General features: G+C 34.1%; 1 protein-coding gene across 14 annotated transcripts in view; it reads right to left on the reverse strand.

The window, feature by feature from the left end:
* celf2 (cugbp, Elav-like family member 2) overlaps positions 1 to 14,756 on the reverse strand; it is a 207,546-nt gene extending 192,790 nt beyond the window's left edge. For 12 of the 14 annotated variants that reach the window (XM_088645341.1, XM_088645335.1, XM_088645334.1 and 9 more), the window contains exon 1: positions 7,018 to 7,110. In XM_088645341.1, coding sequence (XP_088501467.1) covers positions 7,018 to 7,055 — 38 coding nt within the window. In that variant the 5' untranslated portion in view covers positions 7,056 to 7,110. Of the gene's footprint in view, positions 1 to 7,017; positions 7,111 to 14,545 lie in introns of those variants that run through there. The other 2 variants (XM_088645332.1, XM_088645336.1) reach the window with 2 other exon arrangements.
* Positions 14,757 to 14,986: the final 230 nt, after the last annotated feature.

Here is a 14,986-nt window from a genome sequence, read left to right on the forward strand (position 1 = left end):
TTCTGTATGGCATAGCTCTGCTTCAATGCCAACCCCAGAAGAGTTAAGATAAGGCTCAGTTAAAGAAAAATGTGCCATGCTTTAGGGTCACTATTTTCGTTTCTAATTAAATATGCCATCTGGATTTTCAGTTTTCTGAATCTGTGTCCTTTGATGATTAAAATAAAATACATTTAAAATGTCTCATTAACTTTTGATTAGATGGTCTAAATGAGTCTATGTATGTGAAAAATAGGCAATGCCCCCTACATTAATAAGTATGGGTTTTGCAATGTATTAGTGAACATGAATTGTTACAATGTACAGGATGCTACCATATGCCCTTTATAAAATCATTTAGAAATATGGATCACACAAATTGAGACAATAATATTAATTTAATGAGTGAAGGTATTAAAACAGATGAGTCCTTCATACATGTTACTGTATATAACAATCCTTTATAGATGTTACTGTATATACTTTAACATTTTTTCATTTTTTATACTTCAATTATTTTTTTAACAATGCACAGGTTATGAAGGTATAGTCCCTTTTTCTTTACTGGATGAAAACCTATCATATAAAAACAGTAAAAAAAAGTGAGTCCATTTGAATTCAAATACTTACAGTATTGTAGGCTGAAATCAACTGTATTCTAGTTCAAATATTTCTGTGCAAGGGAGTATGCCTGATGTGAACTCATCTGTTTACTGTATGACTTGGCAGAAGGCACAAAAAGAACAATGTTAACTACTTTCAGATTACTTTCTTGGATGAACAAATCATCCTTGACTATGTGTTTTTGTTCCTCTACAGAAAATATTAAGTTGTTCTTAGTATGTGATTGTTCTATGTATTGTTTCAGTATTTCAGTATTGTTCTTAGTAAGGCTGTCTGCATTTATTTGGAAAAATACATGAAAAGGGACACTTTACCTTTTAAAACAGCAGTATCTGAGCTAAAAGGGGAGTGCTATATCTAGTCACAGCAGTGTTAGTCTTGTATGTCATCTTTCTTGGCTGGAGTTTAATTGATGACTCTTGATGATTATTGTGTTAATTGTGATTATTGTTTAAAACGTAGGACAGGTTACAAATGAGAGGAAGACTTCAGTCAGTCTAGCTCATTTGCTAGTAGGTAATTGATCTGAAGAACAATTTCTTGAGAAAAGTAAGGGTATTGGCTTTAATAACGTGGTAGGGTAGCCTGTTTGAGACTACCACAACCCTTTGCATAAAAAGAGCCTATTTTCTCAATGGTTCAACCTGTTAAGGGCCTAAACTTTGAGTTCTAGGTGCACTTTGAGTTACTTGCTGACTGTGACTGGGATCTCACAAGGTGTTGTGGGTAATTGGCCTCTAATTATTGGTGGGTTTAGTTGGCCAGGGCTATCTTGTAACTTGGCAACAGCTTCCTGTGTGTTTGCAGCCTTGTGGTGCTGTATGTGAGGGGAGTGCCTCTCCTCCAATTGGTGACTTAAAACAAGACAAGCCTCTCTTGGGAGGGCTGGCTGGAGGAGACAGCCTATTGCTCCTCATTCTTCTCCTGTGTGCAGTTGCAGGGTTCGTAGCTGTGACACGAGACCCAGAAAACACACAAGTGGCAGTTCCAGTTCAGCTGGGTTTCTGACAGTCATAATTGGGTGATTCGGCCTTCTGTTCTCAATTTTAAATTCACTTCCGCTTTTGTCCTCTGGTACATGTTTCACCTGTGATTTAAGCCTGGAGCTGAAAGGACTTATTGAAGCTGGAATGTAAAGCCAGTATACCCCTTGAATTAAGCATTCGAATTTTAAACCCCTAACAAACTGAGCTCCAGTTCAAAACTCATCCAGAATGAATAACAAAAAGTGTGTTGCTGACTGCACTCAGGGAAGCACCACACACAATTGTGATGATAAAACAGCTGTCTTGTGGCACCTTAGGCTCTGTTCAGCCTGTGTGAACCGAATTGGATGGAATCTTTTTTGCAAAAAACAAAGTAAAATGAGGGATTCCCACCAGCACACAAAGCTCCCTCACCTAATCCTCATCCCCCTACATGGAAACCCCCTCCAAGTTTGTACTTAATGACCCCTAAAATATAGTTAAACTAGTGCCATGGATCTTAATGCAACAGGGCTGCATCAGCAGAAGCAATCTAAGCCTCCAATGGGACCGTGGATCCTAGCATTGGGTGAATGATATGCTTTTTTACATTATTGATCATATCCCCTATGTAATTTTTTGTTTACTTTAGAAAAACATAATTGTTTTTGTTCATGCACATAACAAAATGGGGATTTTCATATTTAGATCGTAGGCCTATAAAAAATTGTAAGGAAATATCACAATTTTAATGCCCCAGTAGGTTTTACAATTGGTATGTTTGATTTCCAGTCCCTATTCTGTACATACAATATTCACATCACATTTTTCATATTAAATTTGTTTTTGGTTTTATCAGACGTGTTAATGGAAAAAATACCAAACAATGGTTCTTTTCAATCAGTCATTCAGCAATTATAGTATGTAACAATACTGAGATTTACATGTAGCCATAAGCCAGAAAGAAAAAAGTATTTTGAAGACAGAGTTCTTATTGTGAGCACAAAGTACGCCTTTTCAAATTATTAACTCATCTAGTGGGTTTCCCAGCAATAAAGACAGACCTTGAGTGATACATGTTCCCCCTAGGTGTTTATATGTAAATACAGCTTTGGTGATTCAAATCACTCCTATTATTAGCACATTTATCATGTAAAGCTAACCAACTAGTTTTTCTTCACATTGATTTAATATATTTTGGAGCACAAGGCTGAGTTTATTTGTCTACTATATAAAGTAGATTAGTTGAAGTACATACTGTACTGTATAGATTGGTTAGGGCCCATAATAATACTTCAAGAAGTGTTGTTCCTTATTGCAATAACTAGTCTTATTTCTAGAGGTCAGCAGGAATCTATTAGGTTATAGCTAGTTCTGCTACAGTATATTCAAGACTACTTTCATGGACAAACAAAGATGAAGAATATAACTTAACTCCTAATTCACAACCTGATTATTAGATACTGTGAGAAATTCTAACAGAAGTCCTAAAAAGTAAATTAAATATTATTTCATTTTCTATGTGCAAAAGTCAACTTCTGAATGCAAATCTCTTGCAAGTATATTACCCTTTAAAAATTCCACAGTTTATTTGTCTAAGCAGCTGGTCAGAATAAGATTGGTAGTGTTCTGATTGGACTCTGACATGTTTTAAGCCCACTGCATAATACACTTTAGAGATAATTCAACAATTTTCAAATAATAATCAATAAGATTATTAACATTAACACAATAAAAAAAAACAATTTGAAATAGCTCAAGAGCTTTAGATAGATGGGAGAGTTTTCCTCTTAACAAAATGGCATTGAATAACCTCACCGTCCGCAATTGTCATCTGCATGTTTAAATCTGTATTCATGAACAAATTTGGAGCAGTTAATGCAATGCAGTATCAAAGGTTTCAACTAAAGTGTCGCTTCTTCAGATCAACGGACATAAGCAGTATGACTGAAATAGTACATTGGATAGACAGTTTTATAAATGTAACTAAAAAGTGCATTTGCAGTCACATTTATTGTACCCCTTATTCTCACTTCATATACTGTATAGCAAGAGATCATCACAAATAGAAACTCTTTTGATCAATGCATGTTCTTCACACAGCTACTGTACAATACTGGATCTTAATAAAAGCACATTACTGAGTGTGTGTTGTGTGAGAGAGCATTCTTTAAACCACACTTGAGTTACTTTGCACCCCTCAAAAAATAAAAGATACAAATCAATTGGAAGAAGGTGTAATAATTACCTTTAAAATACACAGTATTATATTGCATACAGTCTAAGAAATATATGCCACAACTATTTACATAAATAGAATTAACCTGTTTATGCTTTGAGCAAGTATAATCTGAATTCGGTTATTCATAGATGCCATGTGTGGGTGTGCATGTATTTATTTATGGAAAGCCATAATATAGTGTAGGATGCTGATAGAGATGCTATTGTTACGATAAATAATTGGGATTTGTAAAAAGAAATTCCAGAAATTTATTTTCTTTTAAAATGTGAACATTCACTTATTGTGATATTTTAGCAATGCAAAGTAAAATGCTCTGCACTTAACTGTAATATGATTCTGCACAAACAACATGTCCTGTGTTAATAAATTCAGTTATGCTAAACTACAACTAAACACTTTGCTATGTATTGAGAGCTATCAGCCATTTATATATATAATTTGGAGCCCTAAACAAATCAATCAGTATGCAGTCTGTTAGCATGATTATTTATAAAGATACCTAATTAGCACTCTAGTGGAAATGTTATTGACAATATGCAATAGGTACAGTATTTTAACACAAATCGGACACTGAGGAGAAGTAATTGAATCAAAATATTTAACACTGTGGAAATTGGGCTCTTTCAAAATATATTGTAACAAAAGGCTTGCTATTTTAGCTGCTTATTGATCCTTAGCTCAATAGTTATTTTGTGAGACCTCCTTGGTTTCAAATGCAGAAAAAAACATGTAATCGGAGCACTAAAGAAATGGGTAATTTTTGCTTCAAAGAGAAATCAATTTTATTTCAGAGTTTCTGGCAGTATATCAGCATGCCTGAAGATTAGAAAGGGAACTTTCCTTTTTTATGAACAGCATGACAGTCCTATAAAGTCCTAGTGGGCACTACGTTGATTTTACCCAAGTACAAAATTCTTGTCACACAATTCTCTCTGAATGCACGACTGATGAAGGTTAGTTACCAGACTCTGATCAGTGTTTAATGTTGTTCTGTTTGTTTGCATGAATGTAAGAGTTTAGTGATTTCTGTTCTATTAAAACTGATATTCCTGAAAGCTCCTGCATCAGTCTTTTTGAGTTTCTAAAATAGTGGAAGAAAGCTATTTCTTCCTTGCCTTCATCAACCTTGTTTCCTTGTTTCAGGTGCAGCCTGCTTCTGTGTTTAACACAACCTGCTAGATCCTATTTCTGTGTTCATAGTTAAACAGTATGCTACAGTATATAGTTATTTCTTTCAAAAGTAATTTTGCTTACCACTCACTTTGCTGTAGATTCAGTAGGTCTAAGAAAACATATAATGAATTTCTATGAAAATGAAATTTTGTTGTTAATGGTTTTCAACAAGTTTTCTCTTTTGCCAGCTTCTAGACACTAGTATATTCTCTCTGTACTACATCATATGCCCTTCTGCTTCTCTGTTGATCCCCAATGTATTATGTTAGTTTAGAGCTTGCAACAAGGCATGATTATACACCACTAACAAACCACATTAAAGTTCCTTACAGCACACCTCCAGGTTAAACCACTAGTGACAACGTACATATCACAAGATATCTTGTGTTGGACGAATAAAACAAAACAGATTACAATGCAATGAAACCTGCATGTCATGGTGGATTAACAGAACTTCAGCAATGAGAACTGCAATCACAAACTCAGTTTGTCTTTTTTGCAGCCATAACGATATTCTGCCACATTTAAACATATAAATATCATGTTAAACCATACACACACAGCCTTCGAAGGTTCCTGTTACAGTTTTGGGTTCTTCAACAGTTGGCTTCAAAACATTTTGCAACTTTATTCCTAAAGTTTAGAGCTCATTCAACCCTTAAACATAGGGCTTTCAACACAAAATGTGACAGATAGGACTTTGCGAAAAATAACAATGTTTCTCCTTGACTCTCCTCGGTGCAAGTAACATCATGCAGCAAAAAGAGCAAGGGATTGACCAATCAGGTTTTTTAAATACATACAAGAGTATTATTAATCTTCATTTGCAATCATTTTTAGCTAATCAGACCAGTATGCCACTGTCCAGTCCTTTAGATTAGTGCTATGTTTTTTCAAAATATGTTTCAAGACAACCAGGGCTTTCTGTTGTTAATTTGCTTCTTTTGAATCCACCAATGCTTAGTGACCCCCTGACCTTTCAAGCTGACAAGGTAGTTCCAATTGTTTCCTTAAGGTAACTAGAGAACTTTATATATGTTTGCAGGCTGCTCCAATCATTTCTTTGTAGTAACCTAAAATAACTGTGATATCTACTTTCCCTTGAAATTCCAATTTTCTTTTGGAAAAAAAGTGACAAGACAGTGGTATTGGGATCCCTTCAGAAGGTCACAGCATCTACACAGTAAATCATCATGAGAAAATGGTTCAGTGTTTGCTTCAGCCTTGTACAATGTTATAGATTTGTGTTTACCTCTATTTCTGTTGAAGAAAAGTATTACCCAAAACAAAACATACAAGGACAATTGAAATGGATTAACAGGATGAAAAAAAAACATTTCACTGTTGATAGTCATTGGGTTTATTCAGTTTGTGAAATACTAAAATGACATTCTTAGAAGCAAGTTAAAAAAAAAATTTCTTATGTTTTCAATACTGCACACAATGATTGTGCAAGAATGAACCCCCATCAGAGATATTATGACAGTGCACAAATGCATATTGGGTTTTTTTACTCTGTGATGGAAGGTAGTGCATTCTCACATGAGACCTGCTCACCCTTTGCCTGTTCCCTGGTTGAAAACAGAGCTTGAAAACTCTTATCATGTTTTACTTTTGCTTTGTACATTTATCACATAATAGTTTAACAGGCAGAAATCTAAACACAGAAAGAAAGGTGCCGTCCATCATACTTAGAACTATCATACAAAATATATATTTTCTTCATGATATTGTGCTTGCTATTCATATGCTTCACACATCTAGCAACTTTGGTGTTATGTCTTATGACTTCTGAATAAGACTTTATAAGGAGGAGATAGTGGCAACACGTATAGTTCATCAGTTCTTGTTAAATGATCATTATATGATTAATGAATAGCTGATTAATTATAACTAAATCTTCCATCAATCAAAATGTAAATTTAGAGAGGGTACAGAAATACGTCAAAAAACAAGTATCACAAGCAGCAGGATGAGTGTTCTGCAGTAACTCATTGCCAGAGGGCAATCAAACAAATAAAAATGATGCCTTACCTGTCAAAAGAGTCCAACACACCTGTCCTGAAACTCATTTTCTGCTCTGTTTCAACATGTGCTGAGCGCACAACCCACTCGAAGGTTTCACTTCTGTGGTAAAAAATGTGACTCTTCAATTGTGAATTTTCGCTTTGGAAGTCTTCACTGTTAACAATGTTAAGCCTCCAGGTAGTAATATCCTATTGTTACAGCCACTGGAACCACAGTTATGTTAGAAGATGCATACAGTGGTGAAATTTCTCCTCAGGTAACAACAGGCCTTTCCAGGTCAAACGTACTGTATGTAAGCCACAGCAAACACAAAATAAGCAAAATATATTTGCCACTTTTTCAAAGAATGTCCTAGTTCTCTAAAGGCAGATGTGGCATCAGAAACTCCTTATACTTAGACAAAACTCCAGGGAACCTTTGTACAAATGCAGCTCATGGTTAAAAAAAATGTAGGCTCAATGTGGGCGTCCACTATTGATGCCTGTGAAAAAAAGTGTCCCTTTTCTTTTCCTCTTCTCAAAAGCAACAATCCCCCAGTCTCAACACTACACAGTACCTAATGCCTTCTCTTTTAAAAAATGACTAATTGAAAATGCATTCCAGCTCTTTCAACCAGCTTTGCCTTCCTGCCGAGGCAGTGCTCAGAGCCAAATGTTTTATTACTGGCAGAGATAGTTAAACTGCACAAGTAGGCAGCTGGCCAAAAGGAATGCTTTTAGGTCCCTTTGGTGATAAACCGATACTCAGTCCTTAAAATAAAAATGTGCTAATAAAACTATCTTAAGGAAAGAAAGCCAGTAAGCAAGGACCAGACAAATAAAGTGATAAAATCTTAGGTAACCTATCTATTGCGGGCACATGTACTGCTGAATCTGACATAAGTGTCATCTGTTTCTAATTCTAGAAGATTCCTCTATGCTTTTCCTTTTTTAAAACTTTGAATTGTAGAAATCTAAGATTCTAATGCATGTGACTTTGTATATGCAGCATATAAAATCTAAAAAAATATTATATATATGTATATATAGACCCTTATACCATATGTTTTTTAAAGGTATAATTTGATTCTAATTAAAATGGCATAATTTGATTCTACAGTATTTGACATTTACTGCATTTCTATAAAATAAGAATTGGAGTTGTTTACATTAAAATATTTCTAACCTGGCATTAAAAAATAGTTTGCATAGAAATGGTAGACTTCTGTTTTACTGAGATTTTGTTGGAAGATAACTCAAATTTCCAGAATCAACAGATGTAGGAAGTTTTTTTTAAGCTTTTATGTTCTAAATCTCTCTAGAAACAGTAGAAAAGACTGGTGTGTACATTTAAATAGAAGAAATGCTGTTTAAGGACAGAAGCTCAGTTTTGAAATTGCAACAAAACTCTGCATTTTGTGGAGGAGGGTGCAGAATGGCACAAATATAAGCCTTGAACCATATTTGGCTGCATTTCAGATTTATGTTTTTTTTTTTTCACATACTTAAGCTAGGAAAGTTTATAAGTCTTCCATACTACAGTCAGTCCAAGCACTGCAGTTCACAAATCTAACAGTAAGACAGGTTATCTTAGTTCTCCCTCATGTGCAAATCCTGTATAGCTCACTCACACAGCTTGTCTATTTCATAACTAACTCTAACTCCACTGGTACATGAAAACAAGCCCCACTCATTTCAATCTAAACCCTGAAGGACGCCTTCCATCACCAATTAGAATTCCAAAGCATAACTGACAAGAGAGGTTCCACAATCGATCATACAGTAATGATCACCAATGAATCCTGTTTCACACAAAACACCTGTTTTAACAGTTCTACACGACTGTGCAGGAGCTGTAACCCCCAGCTGCCTTTAACTTATGATGGTATTCTAGTTCTTTTAAAAAGAGGTTATTTGGCTTTCATTTTGAAAGCATATTGCTTTCAGTGTTTTACTTAGGGTCGAATGAGTTTTTTTTCCTTAGTTTTCTACCCCTTGTTTAGGAGCAAGCAATATAGATTATTATTATCCATTAGTGTTGTCTGATCTTGTTTTGCTGATATACACCTGTTGTATCTGGGGATCCAATTCTGTAGACTTAGGGAATTTGGATCCAAATAAATCAAGTTCAGTTAATGTTATCTCCACTTGAATTATTAACTGCTGACACTCTGTAGGATCACCAGGGCCAACAAAGCACATCTTAAAGATCACCAGATCAGAAGATTACAATGACCGAAACTCAAACATTAATCTTTCTGACATCATATAACAGTCCAGTACTACTACAGTGGGTGGAATAATGTGCCTCTATCTGAAATTGTCTTTGCATTTCAAATTCCATGTGAATATTATCATCAGAATTCATACCATATGGGTGATCAGCAAATAACAGAAAGCTGTGTAGTGGAGTTTTTTTTCCCTTTATGGAAATATACATAGTAGATGCTTTCTGTTCCTTAAAATAAAACAAATACACATTTATATACAACTATTATTGTTCTCTGATCTTTACAGATGTTTTTAGAGAAAATAGAATAATTATTTTACTTTAGGTCTACAGTTACATATGTTTAAGCTTTATTGACTGATCTGGAGTTCTTAACTGACAAGTTATATAATGAACAAATTGAACAAAATAACATTGTGCACGAATGCATAATCATGTAATACAGCAACCCAACACACATTACATTATATATTTACATAATGGGTGTCATTTTACTAGTACTGCAAGTACTTGTATACAAATATTTTGCCATCTATTATTAATCTTCATAAATGTAATATTACTATTTGACTGATTCTTTTATGAAAGTGACTTACCCTTGCACCCATTAATACACCTGGGTATTTTACTGAAGCAATACAGTATAAACTATCTTGTTCAAGGGCACAGGGGTGTCAACCCAGGTAAGGCTGAAAATCCCCAACTTTTGTTACAGTTTCACAGCCCTAAAGACTACTCCACACCACTACCTCCTGTATAAACCGCCTTCACTTGAGCATTTGTATTTGTTTTTCACATCATTTGATTGATTTATTCAGCTGGACATTTCCAGTCTTCAGTTTGTCCAGGTACCCCGGGTCATTAAGCCTAGAGCCTGCTTGGCTTTCTTTTCTGAACTAATCTACCAATTCCTGGCACTGTGCTATGCACAAGAAATACAGTAAATTCTATTGCCCGGGGTTTGAGTTCTGTTTTATATTTGTACAGTCTGCATTTTAGACACTGCCTGAGCATTTACAGTCATACAAACTTGAACTCAATAAATCTTTCTTGGCTGCAGGGTATATATTTGTATAGTTTTTTTGTACCTAATACACTTCATTTTTTTAGTAATATTTCAAATTTTCTTTGTTATCTCACCTATACCTTATCTCCTTACTTTTCAGTTATTCTGTATCACACATCTTATCTCTTTTTATTTTAACATACTGAATGAAGCCAGTCCTGTAATTGAAATCAAATTGCTTAGTACATCTGCCTAAATCAATTTACTAAAATCCCATATATATTATTTTTCCCTATTCAACATTTAGGAAGATATTTCTTTCCAATATTTCAAATTTTACAAAAAAAACACCCCTGGACCCTTGTATCAGTGCCTTCAAATCTCTTTACAATGGTGGGTGATATCATAATATTATAATGCTAACAGACTGCAGTCTTATGAATCCAAAATTCCTCAGAGTTCTCTCTCCTCCCTTCCGTGACATTACTTTCTGAGTGGGATTTATCAGCATTTTGTTAAGCCAGACATTTGATATTCTGCCATTTAAAAACAATGCAAGAAAGTCATCAAACAATTTGCTTATTTAATGATTAAGCTTTAACTTAATATACTTATACTTGTGTTGAAATAAAATGTTTTTCTCTTTGCACATGTAAGAAACAGGAGTCCTCAACAGCTATTGGTATTTATTAAGAAATGTGGTTAGATTAAATATCATAGCCTAAAACAGATTTTTTTATTTTTGCTTATATTTCTTTAGCTTCTTAATTTCTGTTTCTGTTATTGGACTGTCATATTATATAAATCTTTTGGAAGAACAGGAAAGATTGGAACATTGACTGCTTTGTATTGGCGCTTTGTCCAAAATGATTTATGTAACTCGTCAACAATCATTTATATCTGAAGCACGTTATACAAAAATCCCTGAAGGTACACTTTGTTTGTTTTTTATCTCTTACAAAAACTGAGTGAATTTTGCTTGAAGATTTTTGAAGTAAACTAATTGTCTCAACATTCAAATTACAGTTCAATACATTTAGTTACAAGAAATTAGATTTTTTTTATTGTATGTTATTAAGCTTGCATTAATCCCTTATGAATGACATACTAGCATTGAATACATAACACATGTATATTATAATTTTTGCTCTCTACTTATTACATTATGCAATAAGAGAAAATTAGTATATGATATGTACATATTGCTTTTTGGCATACACTATATAAGTAATTTATAATACAGACTTATAGTACATGTGTGTTTTGCAGAAAGTAAAAACACTAACAGATGACTTATAATGAAAAAATCTCTTGCATTTTTAGGAATATGCTACACTGACTCAAGAAACTGAATCTTTTTTTGAACAAAGAAAATTCTAAGGGACCTGATACAGGTACTAAAAATAGTCACAGGCATTGACAAAGTCAAGAGTTCTTGATGTAAAAAACGAACAAGAGGACTCAGTGGAAATTATGAAGCAGTACATTTAAAACTGAGAAAAGGACCCAAATGTTTGTTATAGTATGGAATCAGTAACCCAGCCATATTGTTGGAGTCAAGACCCGAACTTCTTTCAAAAACTGTCTAGGTGTAGGCTTGGATCAATTAACTACTACTGTAACTACCAAAGAAGCTCAGAGAGCATAACAGCTCACTCTTGTTTGTACCCTTTCTTATGTTGCTAAAAAACAATATATAATCTATAAAGTCTATTTAAATTCTATTTATGGAAGTGACATTAGTGTTTTACAGTGTAAAGCAATATTTGATTTTAAAAGCTTTGTAATAGTCTTCCTTCAAAGCTGTTTTATAACTGAACAGCTTTGTTTCTGTTCAAACTTAATACTTGAATAGCTAATTTTAGAAACATTTTAAACAAAACAACATGAAAAATATTAAAGAAATTCAATTAAATTATTTTTTAGAGCTATGAAAGACACATTCTGGGAAAACACACATAAACATGATGGAAAAGAATTGATTATATAACCTAAACTGAAAATGGCTTGTGTTTTAAAGGGAAAGGGAGTTTGATAAGGGACAGCCTAAGGCAAAAGTGATAAATTTCAGTCTTATGTGAGCCATGCTATCCAAAAACAAGTTAATATAATAAAGGCAATTTCAGAAATCTTGTTAATCACTTGCATGTGCTTTCTAACATACTGTAGCTAAAGTATGGCTGCAAAAAATTAATGTAACACAAGTACTCAAGTACAACTATGCACAAAGACTACATTAGACAGCTAGCACAGTCATTACTGAGAACAGATAAACTGTACACACTTTTATGTAGACAAAGAACAATGGCTGGCTTGGGTTTATTTTCTATTGGGTGGTGCAAGTATCTGTAATTTAAATCCATTCTACAAATAAAATAAAAGAATAATCAGAACAAAACATTTAAAATGAAAAAACAGCTACAGTGTAAGTTGCACCACACTCTATACTGTAGATATATGAAGTTCTTGCTTCTATATACCAAGTTACTGTCTATAAATGCCAGTCTCTGCCATGATGTAAATTACAGAGCTCTAAGTCATACAAAACAGCAGGCCCTAGGAGTTTAACAAGTCTAAGCATTACATGTTAATGCAAATGCTGGGATACGCCAGGATGAAAAAACAAGAACACAACTTCATAAAACACACTTTCCCAATATAAAAGTGAAGTTTATTCCACACTGAAGGTTTTAGATCAAGTCCTCAAGGGCCACAGTCCAGCAGGTTTTATAGGCCTCTTTAAATCTCCTGCTGCTTGAGAGCCAGGAAAATGCTTCAGCTTGTCCAATTAAGCAAATAATGATTTGGACTGGATAACTGAGAGCTCAGGTGGACCAAAAATCAGAAACCTTCTCGCCCGACAGGACTGAAGTTCGATACTGATGTTTAGATGCTGCTGTCTTTGGTAAGCTTAAATAAGAATTTTGATATGCATTTCCCTAGGGAATATAATTACTGACAATTTAATCACTTGCTTATCGTTTCATCTAGAATACAATAACTATAATTTTTATGGATTAATTCAAATTCAAATATACTGTAAACTTTGCAGTGATAATCTATTTCAAGAATTAGATGCAGTTGAGAAGCCTGCTTCCTGCTTTAGTTTTTTAATGAAATTAACAAGACATGATGCATCTGTTTGTATTTTCAACACAAATGGAATGTGAATAAATTATATTTTGGGTTTGTACTGAACAGTGTAGATGTGTTTCCTGAGCTAGAATGATTGAGATATGTTTAATAGGATTTAAATGTGCAAAAGATTCCTTATAACAGCCTCATACAATTCATGATAGAAGCTGATGCTTCTGTACATAGGTATAATGTGTTTGCATGATTTGCTTTAACATTTTCAAATCATCTCTTACCTAATGTATACATATATTAATTTTCTAACAAGACAGGATATAATGCTGCTAGCATATCAGAGTATAGATTCCTTTAATGAAATTCTAAACTGCTGTCAGACATCTGTCTTTGATAGCTATATCTTGAAAGACTCTTTCTCTCAGCTCTAAGCTGAGAATGGGAAACTTAAATGAAACATGATGCAGTTCAGCATTGCTAAATTGTAAATGTAAATAATATCACCAAAATGAAATTTACTGAACTACAGATGGATGTTACAAATATAGTACATTGTATTAGTTTAAACCATTTAGTAAATAAAAACCACATTTCAAATATAAGCCCTAAACCATTAAGCCACACGTGGGCTGTAACACGTAGCAAACTACAGCATGCAGCTGTAGCAGTTGCAAACATGCATAAAAATTTAATCATTTCATACTTTATTCTTTAGCCCTAACTGATACTCAAAGGGGTTATGATAACAAATTAAATATTAAAATTCAGAGGAGGATAAAAATCCTATATTTTCAGCACTGAAGTGTTCATATACAGTAGCATTGTATGTTTTGCCATTACTTTAAAAGAATGACAAGAACAAGGAGCAAAAGAACATCTACTTTTTAAATACTTACTTTAGAAATCTGTAGAAGACATTAAATTGCTGATTTAATATCTGTGGCCTTACAGTGTTTGATTTGGAGAGACAAATAGGAGCAAATGCATTACAGCTCTCAGAACTCGAATTTATCACAGATGTAGCCAATGTCCTAGTCTTGGTCATAGTGTCTCAGCAGTGTTCCTTCAACATTATTTCTAGTTTTGGCGGATGTCACCACTGTGAATCTCAAAGTAAAAAGATCTGCTAAAAAAAAAAAAAGCTGATTAAACTGAATGCTCCGGAGATGTAAGATTTTTTATACAGTTTTTATACACAGCTGTTAATACAGGATGTAGCGCTCAACTCACCCACACCACTCCATTCACAGCAGAGAGCAGACAGCAGTTGCAGAGGAGATGATTTTTTGCCTCAAAGTAACAGTTCAAAACGGCTGGTCTGAAAACACATACAAGAGAAGGTGTTTCCTTTTAACATTTTATATTAAAAAAAAACATAGCATTAAACCTCCCCCCCCCTTGCTCATTTTCAATGGATGCTGTTCACTATTGCAGCTGAAGTGTGAGCCAATGAATGTAGTGTATGTGAAGCCGACTTCCGTTTTGGTGGTTGAGTGATGTATTTCTTCAAAAAAGACCGTGAGACATGTCGCAGCAAATTGCTGCAATACCCAGCAAGATGAATTTCCTTTCTTTATATCCAAATGACAGACACTTATATCCTCTTTAGAGCAGTGCTGTTAAGAACAATAAGCAGTTAAAAAGACACCAATAACACAACTGAGGAAACAC

The sequence above is a fragment of the Lepisosteus platostomus genome, chromosome 9 (assembly GCF_059453375.1).
Source record: "Lepisosteus platostomus isolate fLepPlt1 chromosome 9, fLepPlt1.hap1, whole genome shotgun sequence".
Classification (NCBI taxonomy): Eukaryota; Metazoa; Chordata; class Actinopteri; order Semionotiformes; family Lepisosteidae; genus Lepisosteus; species Lepisosteus platostomus.